Consider the following 20,190-nt stretch of genomic DNA (forward strand, 5'->3'; position numbering starts at 1 on the left):
CAGCTAAAATAGTTCTTTATCTGTTTATACAATAAATTCCAAAAGTTCCAGAATGCCAGTTTCACTTTCAATTAAATAATTATTTCTAATACGTTTTTATGTCTTATGTAAAAAAAAAAGGGAGATAGCATTGCGTGATAATAGATGTCATTCTCCAAAGATGAATGTTGTAAAATGTAAAAGCTATGCTTTATCTTGGAAACAATAATAAAGCATCACTAAGCCATGTAATAACGTCAGATGGGCTGTTTATACATTGTAAATTGATATGTCTACAACAACAAAACCTTGTAGACATTTATTATGATGGAATTCTTGGTCTGGGTCAAAACGGACCCGAAACATACCAGGTATCGAGTTTGAAAGGGTTAAGTATCTGCATTTACCGGGCAGGTAGCCAGCAGCTGCAGCAGGTACATATTGCTTTTGGCCATAAGATGTCACTATAAAATTAAAACAATCACAAGATGTAGCCAGTGCAGGAACTACAGTTTATTTTTTGTACCCATACAAATTTTACATACGCATGTAACACTTCATTCAACTATCATAAAATCTCTGTTACACACTATCTATTAGTTTTTACCGGGTACAGTATAACTGTTTAAATGATTAATGCAAACGATTTTAATTTAGGGTTTTTAGAGATATGGTCATCATTACGTTAATAGAGTGAGAAAGTGCAACATCAGTGCTTCAGTTAACATGATGGCAAAAAAACACTTAAAATGGGTATTTTATTTATGAATAACATTAAAAACAAAAAATGAGGCATTAGTGTTCATTATTGTTCGAGCTATTTGGAGCATGGTTGGCACACCGTGCCAGGACAGAGTGGGCTATTCCTGGTGAGGTGGAAGGTGCTCTTATTTTGAAGCCACAGAGTATTATAGAAACCATGCCTTTTATTTTGAAGTTCCGTATCTCCGGCTCTCCGGGCACGGGCAGGGAGAGAGAGTCGCAGGCAGAGGTAAGCCAGAGACGGTACGGTGTGGGGCTGTAGCTACGGTGTCAGCGGCAAGTATGAGAGGAGACAAGTTTACGAGCTGAAGCTGGCTGATTGACAGCCTCTGTCGCATTCTGTGGAGGGACCACTCATACCGGCGGACGTCGAGAAGTCGCGGTGTAGCCTGTGCGACTAAAAAACCCCACAACTAAAACATTAAAAACAACTGGTGGACACACGGGGTTTGTGGATAGACGTTGGCAGCGGCGGCGGCAGGAGCAGGGAGAGAGTGTGAGTGCTTTGGCGGCGTTCCCGCTGCTAGAGAAACATGAACAAAAACCACCGAGTGCCGAGCAGCCGTTCTCTGAATGCAGTGGAGGTGAAGAGCAAGGTGGGTACGGACACTTATTTGTCAGGTATCCTTCCAGTGTTTGTACTCCAGACAACCTTCGTCCTCATTAAATCCACTCTTGCTAATTTAGCCTGCTAAAGAGGCTTGATAGCGGGTTATTATGAAGCAAGGCATATAAACTTTAAGAGGAGCTAACAGTTTTGGTTTTTTCCACTGTGACCACCCGAGAATTTGGTTACAATTCTTAAAACTTTATTGGTAACCGTGGCGTAGTTTTTTGGTCGTTTTACGTCTAAAGGCTAGCTAGTTTGTGGCAAGGTGGAGGGTTTTTGTCAGCTGACTGCGCAGTGAGCCAGTGTCACCTGTCACAGCCTTCTCCGCCGTACTCTCCTGCTCGTTTACCGAGTACTGACTTCAAGTTTGACCCAACTCTTTAACTTAATCAAATCTGCGTGAAAAGTTTACTCAAATTACCAAAAGTTTATGTCAAATTACCTCGGTTAAAGGTGACAGTCGTTGCCTGTCGCGTTATTTGCCTGCGGTTACAGGTGTCACACGGCCTGCGTCAGGCTCGTGGCTCCATCCGCGCCCTGCTGAGGCTTGATCACACATAAGTGTAATGAATAATGACTATATTGTTCTAGAAGTTTTTACACGCGTCGACAAAAGCTGTCAAATATTTTCAGCTACAGCACTAATTTTGCCTCCCTACAGTAGTGCAATAGCTATTGTTATTATTTACTCAGCTATCCCGGGTTATTTAAATTCTTTTGACTCTTCTGAGTTAAGATTGTCTTCCTTATGTCCCCAACCACTTATTAAATTAACTCTGCTTTGCACTGATGTATAAAATAACTGATTAAGCTGGGAGATCATCTTTTGTCAGCGCTGAGCAACAGTAACCACAACAGCTGGTACCTCTCACTAACGCTACCAATGAGGCATTGTGCTCTGTCTCAGCTACAGAGCTGCCTAAAGATTAGGCGTCCAGAGCCATTGATCCAGTCAGTCCACAGGCTTAAACGGGTAAACCAGCAACATGTTTGTGGGGATTGTACATATGCTGAAAGCACACTGTCTTTGTAATAGCTGCATGATAAATATTCTGTGAGGTAGCTTGATAAAAGCTTTATCTGCAAACCTAGAGATACACAAAACACGTGAATAATTTACCACACGTGGTGTGCTTTGGCTTATGCATCAGCACAAAGTAGGCTTATCAGGCACTGTTTCATACCCTGGTTTCGGCCATACGTCACACCTGTGTGTGTATTTGTGTGTTCATTTGCAATCACATGTGAACGCCTTTCTGCCCCATCCCAGTTTGGTGCAGAGTTTCGTCGGTTCTCTCTGGAACGGTCCAAGCCAGGCCGCTTTGATGAATTCTACGGTCTCCTGCAGCACGTGCATCGCATCCCCAACGTGGAGCTGTTGGTGGGCTACGCTGACGTGCACGGTGACCTGCTGCCCATCAACAATGACGACAATTACCACAAGGCCATCTCCACAGCTAACCCTCTACTCAGGTTGTTCCTCCAGAGGAAAGGTATGCACAGAGGAAGTGTTTGGACAAAGTGTCCCAAGTTTTCATTTGTTCGCTTGGTTACATCTGCTTTGCATTGGAAATGCAAATACAGTCATTAGCATTGAAAAGCACAGCTTAAAAATATGGGATAGGCTATTGACTATAGCTGTGACAGAGTTATAAAAACTTAAGTGTCACTTTACATTGTCAGTTTTTAGGCTACTTGTTGTATGTTGCCATGTTCAGCTAAACAAACTACTAAACCGCTAGCCTCTTTTTTTTTCCTTATTGATTTCTAGTTAACTAAGGTTAGGGGCCTTTTCAATTCAATTCAATTTTATTTATATAGCGCCAAATCACAACAAAAGTCGAGAGGAAGAATGCACTTGAAATGAGGAGCTGAGCAAAACAACAAGAGTAGACGAATGGAGTTCACTTTGAGTTTGTCCAGTAGACTGTTCTGTATTGCAGCTTGGTAGCTGCATGGCAATTGTTTTTTTTACGTGTCTGACTGTTTTGGAAATACGGGTTTCAAGTATTTCGAGCAGTGTTTCTGTAAACACTGCTGCTGCAGTTTCTAACTTCCTTTGCTGGCTCTGGTGTAATCATTGCCAATATTTCTGCCATAATTGCTCTGCTTTTGCAGTTCCCCTTGTAGTTTTTTATCTTTTAGCTAATAAGGGAAGAAGTTGTGGCTGCTCTAAATTCATGCTCTCGAGTGTGGCTTACCTTTATTTCATGTGTATGATTACTGCAGGTCTTACTATATCAGCCTTGGTGTCTGATATTGGCATATTGCCCATTAACATGGCATTTACTGATGTCAGTAGTCAACATTAATATGTTCTGTCTCCAAGATTTCACACGAGCTAAGTGATTGTGTTACAAAAAGCTGAAAGGGTCAGGTTTTTTTTTTGTTATCATGGAGTAAATGAGGTATAAGCAAGAGCAAAAGTAAAGTAAATAGATTTGAAAACAAAATGCTGCTGTTGGCCCATAATTTCACAATCAGTGTATCCATAGTGATCACATAAACATGTTTCTGTCAGAGTATGCGTACAAAGGTTTAACCTCTCCTTTGATTTTGGAGTGTATTCCTAATCACTAAGTTGCTAAATGTGACCTGTTGAATGTGGGGAGGACCACAGGGTCTGCCTGTGCCTGTTGTGTTTAAGCCTGTGCCATATGACCCTATAGAAGCTAAGCCACTTTGTCAGAAGAAGATTAGTGGGGTCAGTGTGTATCGCTGCATGGGACTGTGTTTCAATTACATGCTCCAGACACTAGCCCCACACTGGGCTCACTGCTGCTCACATGAAAAACGCATGAAAACACTGCCTCGGCAGGCATCCCAGCCAGAACAAAAACAGAAGACAGACGCATTAATGCAGCCATAACCCCCTGCAGACCCCCTGACCTGAAACCCTGGTTTCCCTCCTGATTTGTCAGTAGGGAAACCCCCTTACTTTACCGTTAAGCACCAGTTGGTCTGAACATAAAAAGCCGTGCATTGTGTGGAAGCAGCAAATTCACAGCTTATAGATAATTTATTAAATCATATATCTGCAGGCACTGGATCTCATCTCTGATGATGGCTCTATAACAGGTTAATGGCTTGTCCATGTTGGAGCCAATGCGGAAGCTTTTTAACACTCAGTGCTTGTTTATCTGGAAAGCTTCTTACATCTTTTAGAACCCCGATCTTTTTGAAATAAGATGTCTTGTGTTCCATTTTGGATAAATAGTATTACTGAACTTAAACTAATGATCTTGTTACCATATCTGCATGTGACCCAACAGCCAAATGAAAAATCTTCATATGAACAGGTAGTTATAAATAGCATAAGGATCATGAGGTCATGATCCCTACCACAGTGTTTAGTTGTGTTTGTGTTTAGTGTACCTCACTGCATCAGTTCAGAAGTTTAGCAGTCCAGTCATCAGTTCAGTTCGAATGCTATTAGACTTCTCTGTCCTTTAAGACTGCAACTGAGTAATTATGTAAATGTCTCAGTCAGATGTGATGTGATTGGTCATTATTGCATAAGAGCAAGGCTTCAGACAAAGTAGCAGTGGGGGCCAAATTATGTTCCAACTAGGCTGGTGTGGAATAGTGCAGTGAAATCCTGCTGAACTTGGACTGGGAAAGAAAACTTGGAGCTAAAAAAGCAAAAAACTGCCCACAATCTCCACATTCAGTGATTTGGATGATTTGTGTGTTTATTTTAAAAGTGTGTCTAGTCTGTGCACTGTAGAGCTCATGCGTATAATGAGGGTTATTTTTGGCACTGAATTTTATTTGTCTCAGAGACTAAATCTAGGCTGTGCATACCCTAGGCTGGGTGCTTTAGGTTTCATCCACTCGTCGGCGTGCAGATGGTTCGATGGATACTAGGCTGCAACTGTATGTTGTTGTCTGGTTGTTAAATAATGCCTACATTGTTGTTTTTCTGCCTCTGTGCTATTCAGCCATTAATGTCTTATTGTTCACTGCTGAGAAATGGCTGAAATGTTTGTGCCTCTGTTTTTGACTACTGGTCATTTTTGAAATCGCTTCAACGCACAACACATACAACCCAGCAGCACTGGGTATTCCCTGACACCCTCCACCCCCACCCCTCCATCTGTGAACAATGTGTTGATGACTGTTGGGCTGGCAGTGAGTTGTCCACTGTTTACTGGTTGTCATGGCACCCCTAAAGAGGCCTGCTCATAGGTGGATTAATGCTGCAAAGCATGCTGGGAGCATGATTGCTAGCATTTGCAAAGACTCTTTTTGTTGAGGGTTTTTGACAACTTCACTTGTTATTAATATATCTCATGCAGTTGTAACTACTTAGAGGTGTGTCTCTCTCTCAGAGACTATGTATAAATGATAATGGGTAAAGTTGGGTTAAAGTGAGTGAGTTAGTTATTAATGCTATTAGTTGTTCTCATGTAAGCAATTTCTGTCTTGGTTGCTGACAAAGTGCAGCTTTTGGTTTCATTTAGGCTTTTTGTAGCATGTGCAGCAATGTAGGATGGTGCACTGTTCTGCTGGAGGAGACAGCTGCCATCAAGGAGTGTTGCTGCCATAAACAGGTGTGCCTGGTATGCACAATAATTAGATGGGTTGTATGTGCCAAATTAACAGTTTTATGAATGCCAGATTTCCCAGCAGAAACATTACACTCCAACCAGATAATCAACAAGATAATCAGCCTGTTTCACGTCACCTCTTAGTGGTTTTAATTCAGTGTGTAGCCTAGCCTGTACTACATTATTAACCTAATACCACCACTCTTATAAAGTAGTAAAACAAATTGTGCACTGATGTAGTTGTATTTGCAGTAAGACCGTTTTAGCCAGTACATCTGCCTCATTATTGTAGCTCTGTTTTACATTTTCAGAAGCCCCAGGATGTTTCAGTCTTGAACTTCTCCAGTTTATAGTTGGGTTGCAACTTGCTCAACAAAATGATGTGCTATTTCAGTGGTTTTGTTGGCCTGTGTATATTGAGTTAGCATTAATATTAAATACTTCTTTTCAGGGAAACAGGAAAATGAGACACACGTTCAGCCTTGTGTTTAATTGTCTTTAAACATGGCTGACAGAAGAAGTTCTCCCTCAGTTTGACAACGTGTTTGTCTGTATCAGTCATCCAGAACGCCCTTTGTGCTTGTATGCACACAACTTTCAGAGTGTCCAGGTCGTCATCCATGTAGCAGTAGCAGCTTTCAGGCAATCCCAGGGTGTGTGTTTGTTCAGTGATGTTGCTCACTGCTCTCACAGTTTCAGCTCCTAACTCTTATCCATTAACGTAAAGGGGAAAGGTATAGGGAGGGACAGAAACGACTGTATTTGTGTTTCCCAGCAGGGATTGCCTTTTAATTAGTAACCAGTGAATGAGTCACCCAGCCAGAGATGGAATATGTTCAGTGTGAAAGTACACCTAGCCTGCAAAACATGCAAAGTCTCTGAGTATGATAAGAACTTGAACCTGAATCTGCTCGGCACTGACTGGGAGTGATAATGAAAGTGCACTGAGACAGACATGGAGTGGGAATGTGACATTCACAGAAGAAGAAGGGTGAGATAGACTAAGCATAGGATTTCAGATTAAGTAAGGAGACCACAACTAAAGAGATGCACTTTTACTGTGGGTTTGAATAGAATGGATATGCTGAAGAGAGATATGGTGGCAGGTGTGAAGGATGCCATTTCCCTGAGGAGCTCTTTCTGTAAAAATAACAGAAATTAGCCACCCTTGATCTGGATGTGAGGTTTTCTACAGTGCATGATGTATTCCCCATGATGCTGTTTGTGATGAGTGAGGGGATGATGAATTTGTAGATCTTAAGGAAGAATGTGTGGAGGAGGAGCAGAGCTTGAGCTTAATAAGAGATTGGAGGATGAAAGAGAGAGGGACAGTAAACAGTACTAAAGAGGGAGTAATGTATAAGGCTTTGTTTGGGCAATGCATGTAATTAGAGATGTGGGGAGACGAGAGGGAGTAGTGTTAGTGCGATCGGAATGCAACAAGAGGTAGCAAGAGAGGGAATAAGTGAGTGAGGGAAGAGGATAGCGGGAATAGTATTAGTGAGGGAGGAATGTAGAGTGAGGCCCACGCTGGGGAGGGTGGGCGAGAGAGAAAGAAATGGAAAGGAAGAAGGGAGGAAGATTGAACGGAGGGGGGTTTGGTGGAATGTGGCCAGCTTCTGATCACGTCTGCTGGCTAGATTAGACAGGACAGCAGGCCAGGCTGGACCCTCAGCTCCACAGCTCAGCTCAGTCAACAAGGTAGACAGAGGAAGAGCAGAGAAAGGATAAGGAGATCAAATAAAAGTAAGCAGGGACATGGAGGACAGAAATGAGAGAGGTGAGCCAGATCCCTGCTCGGTCTCTCCTTTGAAACCTGACTGAATGAGACTCTATGCAGGCTGCAAGCAGATGGAGGAAGAGCAGTGGTGACAGTGGGAGGCCAGGCTCTGTTATATAGAGGCTGTCAGAATTCTCAGCTTAGGGTTGGTTAAGGAAGATGAATGAATAAATGAATGGGTAGAAGGAGGGAAGGAAATGTGTTGACTGCATGAGAAATATGAAGAAGGGAGAAACCGCACATTCAATTAGGAGAAGGAGTTGGATGACGGGGAGGGTGAGGGTTGGGCAGTTGGGAAAAGTGGACTGTTTACTGTTACAAACCACGAAGAGTAAACTGATATGGAGAGGTTATAACTGAACTGTACTAGTCGGAGAAAAGATCAGGGAGATACGCACACTGTGTTATGAGATGTGATTGAACTTTGTCGGCTTGGCACATTTTAGAAGTACGTGATGATATGTTGTAGTTGTTCTCATGAGTTGAAACAGAGAAACTTTGGACACGCGTGTTTGTTTCTGGTTTTCAAATAATTTACACAAAGAGAGAGCAGTTATTTTTGTTATAATGTGAATACCATGGATGTACTATGAAATATGTTGTTTTCCACTCAGTGTCAAGATAATTTCCTGGATAATTTATGATCTTTAGACTTTTAGTTTCACTTGCAAGCAGAAAGATGTGCTTTCCCGATTTTTAATTAAGCCATGTGTCCCCCTGGGCTTGAAACTACAGAGATATTGATCTGAAGCGTGATAACCAATATGCTTATCTGTGATTATTATTATTATTTAAAATCTCACCATTGTAGCATATTTACCCTGGCTATGTTCTGACATGCAGCTCCCAAAAGCTGTTGCCTAACCACCTTCACTGTTTGTATTTTTTCTTTCTTTCTTTCTTTCTTGCTTTTTAACAGAGTTATATGGAAGTGTTGATATTATAGGATAGGTATGAGTCTATCCTAAAATAACACTTGAATGACCATAACATATATATATATAATGGAAGATTACATGTAATTTTTTCCCTGCACATGCTGACTGTAATGAGATCCCTTTGTAACATGATTCCAGCACAAACAATATTTCCCACAGATTGGCTTTGAAAGGAGGTAGACTCACTTTTTTAAATGAGTTATGAAATCATTCCATTTTTAAGTTTCTCTTTTAAGTAAATAGTCGCTAGATAACACTCATCTGCTTCTCCAGTGAGTCTCTGACAAGCAAATTCCAAATCTCCACGTTTTGTCCTTGAAATGGTTTGTACTTTGTCACAGCATAGATTTTTGGCTTGTCATAGTAGAGAAAGTAAAATCATGACTAAAATTATTTGTGATTGGTCCCTTATTTTCATTTGAGCCAGCATAAACAGTCCCCAGACTCTGAAAGTGAATCAGCTGAATTCTTCACTTATTTTTCCTACAGTGAGATCTAAAACAGTCATCTGTAGAAAAAAGTCCCATTTGAGGCCCTTATCTAATTTGATTCTAAGAATATATTCTGTTTATATGTTTATATATCCGGAACAGTCCGGACCTCCTCCACCCCCACACCGTTGAGGAACGCCGGTGGGGGAGGCGGCGGTGTCGGCCAGGACCGTATCCCAGCTGCCAGCTTCTCGATATGACGCTCAGTCTGGTCCTGCTTTTCTTCCCGCCGGCGACGTGACACCACCGCCTGCTCCTGTTGTGTGGCCGCGAGTTCAGCCACCATTCGGGCCAGCGCCTACCCTGGCTGACCCAGTCCTGGGTCTGCCGTGCCCCCTTCCTATGTTTCGGCACCACTGTAACAATCACACAGCAGACATATCCATAGTTTCATGCTTTTCAGTGTCTTGCTTTTGCTTGTTTACACACTGGCTGTAGCTTTTTAGCTCACAGCCACACACTCCAACAACAACAATAACCAGACCTTTTATGCTGGCGAGGCACGATTGCAGATGCCATGCAGGTGTGTCCATCGCCCCTGCAGCAGCACCATGGCCCGCCACAGAGACAAAGAAGGACTCAAGCTGAGAGATGGGCTGCAGTGACTAAGAGACATGTTGAGTGAGGGTAACAGGAATAACATCTGGAGGACAAGGTCAGGAGGTATTACAGGAAAGAGAGAGGCATCTGTGTCAGCACAAAATAAATTGATGGAATTGCTGAATGCTGCAGGGACAAGACCGAAGCACGCATACATGCATACTGAGAGTGTGTGAGCTGGCAAATAAAGTGTGTTAATTCTGCATTAAACCTATTAGCAAGCTGTAGTTGTTGTACAGGGTGTGGGCCATTTATATGGATACACCGTAATAACATGGGAATGGTTGGTGATATTAAAGTCCTGTTTGTGGCACATTAGTATATGTGAGGGGGCAAACTCCTCAAGATGGGTGGTGACCATGGTGACCATTTAGAAGTCGGCCATCTTGGATACAACTTTTGTTTTTTCAATAGGAAGAGGGCCATGTGACACATCAAACTTACTGGTAATGTCACAAGACAAACAATGGTGTGCTTGGTTTCAACGTAACTTTATTATTTAGTTATTTACAAGTTTACACACTTATAAAATGTGTTCAATGTGCTGCCCATTGTGTTGGATTGTCAATGCAACCCTCTTCTCCCACTCTTCACACACTGATAGCAACACCGCAGGAGAAATGCCAGCACAGGCATCCAGTATCCGTAGTTTCAGGTGCTGCACATCCATAGACAATTGAATGAATCTGAATGACCACCATGGTCACCACCCATCTTGAGGAGTTTGCCCCCTCACATATACTAATGTGCCACAAACAGGACTTTAATATCACCAACCATTCCCATGTTATTACGGTGTATCCATATAAATGGCCCACCCTGTAGATTGCTTCATTACAGCTGATTCCCCCTCCAGTTTTGGTCTTTTTGATAAATGGCTGCTGTCAAGACAGGGTAATAAAGCAGGGCTGATGTGTGTAATGGAGAATTCATGACAGATCGTATGAAAAGGCTTAGGAGCAGGCTAATGTTCATGACCGGAGTCTTTTAAATAATGGATCTAATAAGCAATTACTCAAATTGACAGCTCAATTCTACACGAAGACTTCCTTTGCTCAAGCTCGCCTCATATCTCTACAAGTCTGCACAGCCTCCCTCCTTCCATTTCTTTCTCCTTCCCTATCAGCAGAATTAAGGCACTTTTTATCTGAGTTGTGCCAGGAAGGTATGCTCACCACACCAGGAATAGCAACCCTCTGGGAATTTACTCCTTTGAAAGTATTTTTTTTTATCACCTCCTGTCCTCTTTGTGTTTTTTCTTCTCTTTTTCTGCATTTTGTGTCTCTCCTTCCTGCTTCTTTTTTCTGTTTTTGGCACCATCCCTGTTTTTTCTCATCTGTCCAAGTTCACACTGACACACACATCACGTACTCCCCCTCTCCTCCCCCTCTCTTGTATCGTTCTGTGTCGGGAACAACGCAGCACCAGCTGTGTGGTGAACATCCAGGCTTGTCATCAACAAACCTGACTGTTTCCAGAACACCACAACCTTCATCTGCTCGTCTTTTTCTTTGCGCTGTTCTTACGCCTATCCTTGAGACATGCCATACGTTTTATATGGAGGGCTGGCTTGATGGACAGCACTTGTTAAACAGTTTTACTCTCATCTGAACCACTGATGAGTGTACAACTATCCTTTTAAAAGAATATAAACATAGAGCCAAAAGTGTTGGCTACAGTAACTGGACTAATGATGGCAGCTTTCGTAGCTCCTTCCTGATCTTGTTCTTCCACCAGAACATGGTATCAGGTTTCCCTGACGCTGCACCTGGGACAACTAATACAAGGAAGTAATGGATTTAATGTCACTGTTGTAGCAGGGAAAGCCTCTTGTCCTCCAATAATGCTGGATAATCATAAGTATAGTCACTACTGAACAGGTCAGCATCATTAGAATAAATGCAGTAATGCTTTACTAAAGACAGAAGTACATTAATGTCCATAGAAAAAGGTGCAGCTCAACAGATGCACCGATGCATAATTGTGTAATATAGCCTATTGTTTTTCATCTGTTAGTCTATAATAACAATAATAATAAAGCTGGAAATTCTGGTGTGAGCGGCTATGGCATGTTGTGATTGCCCACACATATCACTTCTTCTGTGCGAGTAATACGGTCAATTTGAGAGTACAAAGGTGGAGCATGATAGATCCAGGGCATTTAAAAGTAGTAGTAGTAGAGTGCTGAAGGCAATGATGCATTTGACCTGCGCGTGCCATTTGAAATGAGTGACCTCCTCTCCATAGGCAGAGATGTCATAGTTCTTTCAGTGTCAGGATGAAATGCATTCGTTGTTCACCCTGTGCATGCTTGTGTGCGTTAGTTACGTGCTACGGAGAGGGGTGACTGAGCATCACTGCATGTGTCCTCACTTGTGGCTATGTGCTGCTGGGTTGTCATTTTCTCCTCCACTGCTTCGCTTCCTTTGCTCCTCACTAACTCCATTCAGAGTGTGGGAAATCAAAGCAGCCACTGCATATTTGAAATACCTAACCTGTTCAGAGCCATGCCAAGTGTGGGGATAGCGATTATGCTTTCTATTCAGAGTTTGTGAATCATATCTCAAATATGAGCGCTGATACCAGTTAAACTGCATGATTACTGAGCGAGGAATAAAGCTAGGATAGCACTGGTTTGAAATTCTGGACCGAAACTTGTCATACATTTCTAGTTTTGAGCCAGGGGAAGCAAAGAAGCTAGTAAAGAGCTGTTTTAAAATCTTGAACTTGTCTATTTATTTTTTTTATTTTTTATTTTTATTTCTTTTTAAATCATGTGTGACGAACCCAACTGTTACCTTATGTTATGGAGAGAAGCAAAAAGGACTTGGGAGAACATTAAAAGAAACATTTTGATAGTGATGACTTAACTGGAAGTCGACAAGCCTTCACAAAGCTTTGATCTGATATTTTTCATAATGGAACCATAAGCAGCTATAACTGACATCTTCCAAACATTTTCCCAGTATGGTTAGTGTTGGAGTCTGTCTGTGTAGTTCTTTGGCTGAGAATAGAAGGAGATTGTGGGAAACCAACCAGTGCAGAGGCTACAGAAGCCCATTTACACACAAAATCTTCCAAAATCTAATGGTGCAGCTCAGTGGCCATGATGTTAAGTGGAATGCTGATTGGTTTAAATGGCTGGCTTGAACAGAAGGTGGAGTTTACCACAAAAATGAAGAGTTCACTTCACTGGCTTGTGTCCTCTCTGCCTACAGGACCACCAAATCACAAACATCAGAGTAGCTCACATTACTGGTTGTTCCATGTATTTGTCACACGGCCACAGATGACAGCACATAGCTGCGTATGTTGATGTGGGTCTGTATGGCTTTGTGTTGCACTATGATGCAAGGACCTCAACTTGATGCAAAAAAGAGTGTAGTGCCTAGAATATCCTCGTAGTTGAAAGATCATTCAGTAAAAAGCTAATATTCCTAGAGCATGACTGATATCAAAGATTTTTAAGCTCCATAATGATATCTGACGATTTAAAAATCACCAAAATCCAATATGTCAGCCAATGTTCCCCCCCCCCCTTCTTTCAAACATACCACAAAATCCCAAAACAAATTTCACTAACATTTTTTGTGTTTACTTTTTTAAGCCATATTAACATAATATGAGGAGTTGCAATAGAGGGTGGCTCAAGAGGTGGGCAGGTCTACTTATCCGTGGCTCCTCCAACATCCATGCTAAAATGTCTTTGGGCAAAGTACTGAACCCTGAGTTGTCCCTGATGCATCCGTCAGAGCGTTTGAACGTTAAGTTAAAGGTGCTTAGTGTTGTATGAATACGTGTGAATAGATGAAATTTGAAATCTAAGGCTCAAACCAAGAACCCAAATATTCAAAGTTTTGACTGCCAAATCATCTTTTCTCATCATTTTAAAAATGCATACCCATGGTATGTGAAAACTGAAAACTTGATCAACTTGGCAATGAATATACTAGCATGTGTTTCTCATTCCTGGCTGCACTGATTTATTGCCAATGTATATAAAATATTTCTGTTTCCTGCCCTTATAGTTCACCTCCAATGGTTTAATCATTAGCCAAATCAGTCACATACCTCTACGCACTGGACCACTGTCAAGCTCAAAATGTGTTTACCGAGGACTGAGGGAATAAAAGTGATGTATGCTCAACATATGCAAACACACTCAACAGCAAACACAGAACTACCCTTCTGAATTTCTTAAACAAAGGAAGGAATGGAGAACTTTGGGATATGGGCGACCGACCCAAAATAGACCCAAACCCTTTGAAGCAGCTGTTCTAGATGTTGTCCTTCTTTAGGTATGCTCGGGTCCAGGTTGTCTGGCAATAAAGTCATTACTGGACTAAATATTTAACCATACACTATTCCCCAAGCTCTGTGGTGAGTTGTTCTGGGCTAGCCAGTTGTAATTGTCGCTCAAGCTAATTATTATTATTTAAATTATTTCAACAGACATAAATATGATAACGCGTTAGATTTTGAGTTTTAATATACACCATATAACCCACATAATATATGTATATACATAACATAATTTATTTTTTAAAAAAGTGTGGACATTTTGTAAAAAATGATTATTATGTTGACGTTATATCGGTATCTATGAGCTTACTTCCGCAGAATGCTCATTACCAGCTTTTTTTTCTTGAGCTCACAGTTCAAAACTATTCTTATATTTCTTATATGAGGGGAGTTATTATTTCATGTCAGTGCGAGCCTTAAAACATCAAACCCATCTGAGCCTAAACAGTAACACAGGAAATCACACACAGTATTTTTTTAATACTATTTAATAGTATTTTTTAATACTAATATCTGTACTTCTTAAGTACAGAATCTCTGTACTTTTGCCACCTCCGGTGACCTGATAATTTTAAAACTTGGCCATGTTTATTATAAACATCCACCTAATTGCTCGATTGAACAGTCTAAAACATGTTTTACCAAATCCTGATTATTTTTTTTTTTCCATATTTGTCACAAGGTTCTGATCATGAAACTTTCATGAAACTTAAATTTTTTTTATATTAGATAGAGAACCTAAATAATACAAAATATGTTTTTTAAATGATGATTTCATTTTCATTTAAGTCGACAGGTTCTGTTTAAGTGATTTCTTGTCTAGCCTGGATCTGGCTAGTGAAATTGGTGGATAAGCTTTCCAAAAATATAGTTAATGACAGGTAATTCATCATTTAATAAAAGGGGGGGAATTACTTCTTTCACACAGGGCCATGTAGGTTTGGATAAAAACAAAATAGGACCTCCTTTTACCCCACATTACCTTATATATTATTGGTTTAGCAATGCTCTATTAAAATTTGTTTTGATACCATCCATGTGGCATCAGGAAGTTTGTTCTTTTCAGTATTAAATTAGACTAATCTGGGAGTTTTACTCTAAAAATAAAAAGAATAATAGAAGATCATTTCCGTAAACTTGAAATGCTGTGTAGTCTTGCCTGTGGTGCCTGCTTGTGTTTTTGCAGATTCTTGCATATGTTGCATACTGGTGATCTCATAAAGCGGTATGAGTGTTCACCATTTGATACCAAAATAGCGTTTCTTAGTTGTTCTGAGGGCCTGTGAGTGGCCCCAAGGGACCGCCATATTCTTTTTACTCAAATATAACTCTATTGTCAGGTCTGGTCCTTTCATATGGTGCAGATGGAGAGATGGTTTAGATGAAAAGACGTCTAGAAAGAGTGAAATGAGATGTGGAGCTGCGCATGACTGCACTGCAAGAACAACCTCTGTGTCGGCTGTGCAGGGAAGTGCATGTATGCGCATGTGCAAGTGTTTCAAAACATCCATCTGTGCACTATTTGCATATTGCTCTTTGGAACAAGAACCTAGCACGCATGATGAAATCTGTTTTAGCATTTACCTAGTTCTTAGAAGAAAGCTGTATTTCTTCTTCATGTGGAAATGAGCCATAAGATCAAGCCTGGCAAAGATATAGTAAAAGTGTATACACTAATTCTTGCCTCATGGGAACTGAAACATAAGACTGCCACTCTTTCTCGGGACAGTCGATCCTTTGTTTTGGCTTTCGGGATGGAGAGGGGAGTGGTGGGGTGTGTACCTGTCAGAACCTGAGAAGCTGAATCCTTATCAGACACCCGAGTGGATTTTTTCCCAGATTACTCAAATACATGCTCAGAGGGAGAAACAAACTGTGAGGGGAGAGGTATTCAGTGTAAGACTGACAGTTTTTTTCCCTTTTTTTTCTTTTCTTTTATTAATAGCGCTCTTTTATCTAAAAGCAGAGTTTACAAAGTGCTGTCAAAACAGGAAAAAATTATTAATTTGGAAAAGGTGGGCAAGTTAAAGACTCATTCAAAATAGAGATGATAAAAATATCACCAGAAACAGACAAAAATAGGGACTAGAGAAGAGGCGAAAGAAGAGTATGAAAGATGTTAATGTTTAGCTGCTTGTATACTGGTTAACTATTAGAGAGCCAAGGGTCATATTTTTCCCTCCGTTACCTTGGCCAGCCTTGGGCCTTGTTGTAATGCCACCCATGTCGGGACTTTTACGAAAAGGCAAGCATAAATAGTGCCATTAATGTTATTGTTTTTATTTTAAAAAATAAAGCCTAAAATATTTTTTTGCCATCTTTTGCTCCCCACGGCATTCAAAATGGTACTGAGTATTTTACTGGTTATCAAGTTTGAAATTATAGTATTGTTAAAAAAAACCCTACTCCACAGATGCCAAACTCATTTTACATAGAGGGTCACATACAACCCACTTTGATCTTAAGTGGGCCAGACCAAAGAAATTCTCCTTTTAGTCTGTCACAAAGTTTAACCATGCATTTAACTACCCATTGTAAAAAAACAAAAACAAAGCAACAAAAAAACAACCCTGAAATTTCTATTTCTTAATTGTTTTCTGTTATATAATATATTATTTACTTTTTAATTACTTTGGTGATTCTGGCCCCTGAGTCTTGTATTTAGCATCCCTGCCCTACTCATTCCTGGTTGTGAAATTTAAAAGTGATAACTTACCAAATTGTATCAAAAGAAAAAAATATTTAATCTGGGGCTTGTCTAACATGCTAGTCTCCCATCAGTGTCCTTTCAAAGATCACAAGCATTTGCAGACAACCAGAAAAAGCTGCTGGCCTCAAAGCAAAGTTAAGCCTTCTTCCAAAGATAGTAGCTGCCTGCAGTTACAGAATGGCAGTAGTTTAATGGATGGCACAAACAGGCAGAAAGGGAAGCTTATGGGATGTAATGCTGTTTGCAATGCAAGGACAGTGATTGCTTTCACTTTGGTTTTAATTGAGCTCTGTTTTTAGATTTCATGAGGCAAGCAGTGCCTGTCTTGCTTGCCGTGGTGGAATTGTACTGCGTTGTATGATGGTGACAGCCAAAACACAACAGTGTTTTTGTTTCAAATGTGACCTTTGTGTGATGTAAAAAGTTAGACGGTCAGCATTTGCTTTTTTGTAAGTAACATGATAACATTGATATCATTTAAGCCAGGAGATGCTTAGCTCGTCTTAGCTCAGCCTTGCTTAGCTTAATAGTTAAATATGCAACCTAACAAAAATTTGCCTACTAGCACTTTTAAAGTTCGCTAATTAAGATGTAATATTTTTTAAAATTTATTTTTTTAACTTTTGTATGGATTGGATGGAGTCCAGGAAGTCACCACAGCAAGTAATCCATAGTGTAGCACCCCATACAAATGTGTACTACAACTTTAAGTCCCCAGCCTTTGTTCTAAACTCACTGTGGATCATTTAGGGCCTAGCCTACTGCAGTGCACTGACAGGGTCATGGCTGCTATGACTCCTAAAGCATCTTTATCATAGCAGGGGTGTGTGCATAATGAAATTAATGCATCCATTAATATTATAATTCTAATTTAGAATTGCATATTCTCTTTGCAAATTAATACAATAATTATTACATTACTATGAAAATTAAATTTCTTCCCTCCAGTGGTGATAACAGCATAACTGAATGTAATGCTTTGTTGTATGCCTGTACTATTCTTTGCTCATTTTAATAAGGGCACTCTATTTATTTATTTATTTTCAATGAAGATGCATATCCAAGGCTGAGAAAACAGATGCATGTTGACGATCTGATACCAAGAATATGCCGATTAAAATCTTGTGTATTATATATTTTATCTACTCAGTTTATGAGATTGTATGCAGCATAAGTAAGCTCATTTCTGGGTGGCTGTGTGTCAGAGAGAGCTGATGGGAGTTGACTTGAGGTAGCTGGTGTGCCATTTTGCATCAGTACAACCTGAGGGGAGCTATAGGGATCAGTGTCTTGTGTATGTTTAGCACAGACGCCCTGCAGGTATGCCTCAGGCTGAGAGCAAATCATTATTCATTCTTCTAAACTGCATGATGCAACACTGTGTCAGCTTGAATAACAATTTGATGTGTAATGAGCCTAGTGTGGTATTACTGAAAAAATTAACCAGCTTTTATTAACATCCTCTTTGTTTCTCTGTTCCTCTTCTATTTCTCTACTTCCTGTCTTCTATTTAACAGAGGAAGCTGATCATGGAACATTTGGTACCGATTCCCTGACCAGGAAGAAGAACACTGTGCTTTCTGCGGTTCTTCTGCGGCCTGACCACAACAAGAAAAAACCTCCAGTGATCATCAGCCTCCCTAAAGACTTCCGGCCTGTATCGTCCATCATCGACGTCGACATCCTCCCGGAGACGCACCGACGTGTTCGTCTGTACAAGCACGGCCAGGAAAAACCACTGGGTTTCTACATCCGCGATGGTTCCAGTGTACGGGTCACCCCACAGGGCTTGGAGAAAGTCCCAGGAATATTCATCTCTCGCTTGGTGCCAGGCGGGCTTGCGGAGAGCACCGGCCTATTGGCGGTTAATGACGAAGTGCTGGAAGTGAATGGTATCGAGGTTGCTGGGAAGTCGCTGGATCAGGTGACAGACATGATGATCGCCAACAGCCACAACCTCATCATCACCGTAAAGCCTGCCAACCAGCGGAACAATATTGTTCGTAGTGGAGTAGGCGGAGGAGGGGGTGCAGCATCTGGTAGTTCAGGACGCTCATCAGACAGCGGCGCCAGCTACTACGGCTACTCGTCACACAGTGCTGCAGCCTCCATACCACCACACATCATCCAGAACTTCCCCGTCGGGGAGTTGGAGAGCGATGAAGATGAAGAGGACTTGGTAATCGAGGCAGGAGGCGAGGCTGAGCCAATCAGACATGTGGCCTCCAATCACAGCATGAGCTCACTGCCTCGTTATGAACCACACCTCAACCTCCGCACCGCCACCACTTCCACCTTCTCCATTAACACCAATGGAACCCTGCCCACCAGCGGCAGCAGTAGTTCCCTAAGCAACATCAAGGCTACGACGCCGTCCCCAGACAGAGCCATGGAGAGGGGGAGTTTGGAGGAGGATGGTACTGTTATAACGCTGTAGACTGGACATTCTGGACATTTTACACACTACACACTGGAGACCAGAGAAATAAACACTCTTGTACTTTAACACACATGGAGGGTTTATGGAGAAATCAAATAAAACCCAGGAACGTACAGTTCCATCTCACAGTGACTAAACCTGAGAAGCACAAACAAACGTCTGCATATTACATCTCGACCTACTAAATTTGTCCTTTCACATCAAACACTACACCCCCATACTTTGCTCTTCTGAATGCCAATGACCACATATTTGTGCCATAGCAGTGACAGCCCCCATTCCTGGTTCTGCAGCCACAAAAACAACAACAGAAAACCCCCCTGAAAGTGTCCACTGTTTCTGTTTATTCTAAACGCACCTGTTTTTAATCCCATAACTGTTATTCCGCCGAACTTCCTTTAGCGGGCAGAGACAGGAAGCCCATCCTCACATATTTCCTCTTTTTAAATCGCGCTAACAAGCTAATATCACCCGTAAAGCAAAAACACTGATTTTTCTTTTTGTCTTGTCACTCTGCAGCATGCTATGATCGCCTGCCTTCTCCCAGGTAACCACAGCATGAGTGCAGAATTTTCCCTCACAAGGCACAGCAAACAACTAGATGCTGAGCTCTGGGGAAGAAAAAAAAAAAAAAAAAAAAAAAAAAAAAATATATATATATATATATATATATATATATATATATATATATATATATATATATATATATATATATATATATATATATATATATATATATATATATATATATATATATATATATATATATATATATTTTGGGAGGAGAATCCCACATAGAAGAAGTATTTTTTTCTTTGTGCTGGCTCAGATGGCATTAAAGACTGCTGTCTATACTTGATGTGACAATGACTGATAATGAAAGATTGACAATTTTGATAAATATTTGCACATCTTGTCCTTGGGCTTTTCCTATCCTGTCTTTATTATAATAATAATAATAATAATAATAATAATAATAATAATAATAATAATAATAATAATAATATTATTATTAATACTATTATTAA

General features: G+C 40.8%; 1 protein-coding gene across 1 annotated transcript; it reads left to right on the top strand.

Annotated features, from left to right (window-relative positions):
- Positions 1-938: 938 nt before the first annotated feature.
- Positions 939-19,789, top strand: pard6b (par-6 partitioning defective 6 homolog beta (C. elegans)). Its single transcript, XM_084917465.1, has 3 exons — positions 939-1,337; positions 2,622-2,844; positions 18,240-19,789. Exons 1-3 carry the CDS (start codon positions 1,275-1,277, stop codon positions 19,157-19,159), a joined length of 1,206 nt encoding a protein of 401 aa, XP_084773591.1. The 5' UTR covers positions 939-1,274; the 3' UTR covers positions 19,160-19,789.
- Positions 19,790-20,190: the final 401 nt, after the last annotated feature.

This window comes from Perissodus microlepis, chromosome 20 (assembly GCF_051167445.1).
Source record: "Perissodus microlepis isolate ML-2025 ecotype Zambia chromosome 20, ASM5116744v1, whole genome shotgun sequence".
Taxonomy (NCBI): Eukaryota; Metazoa; Chordata; class Actinopteri; order Cichliformes; family Cichlidae; genus Perissodus; species Perissodus microlepis.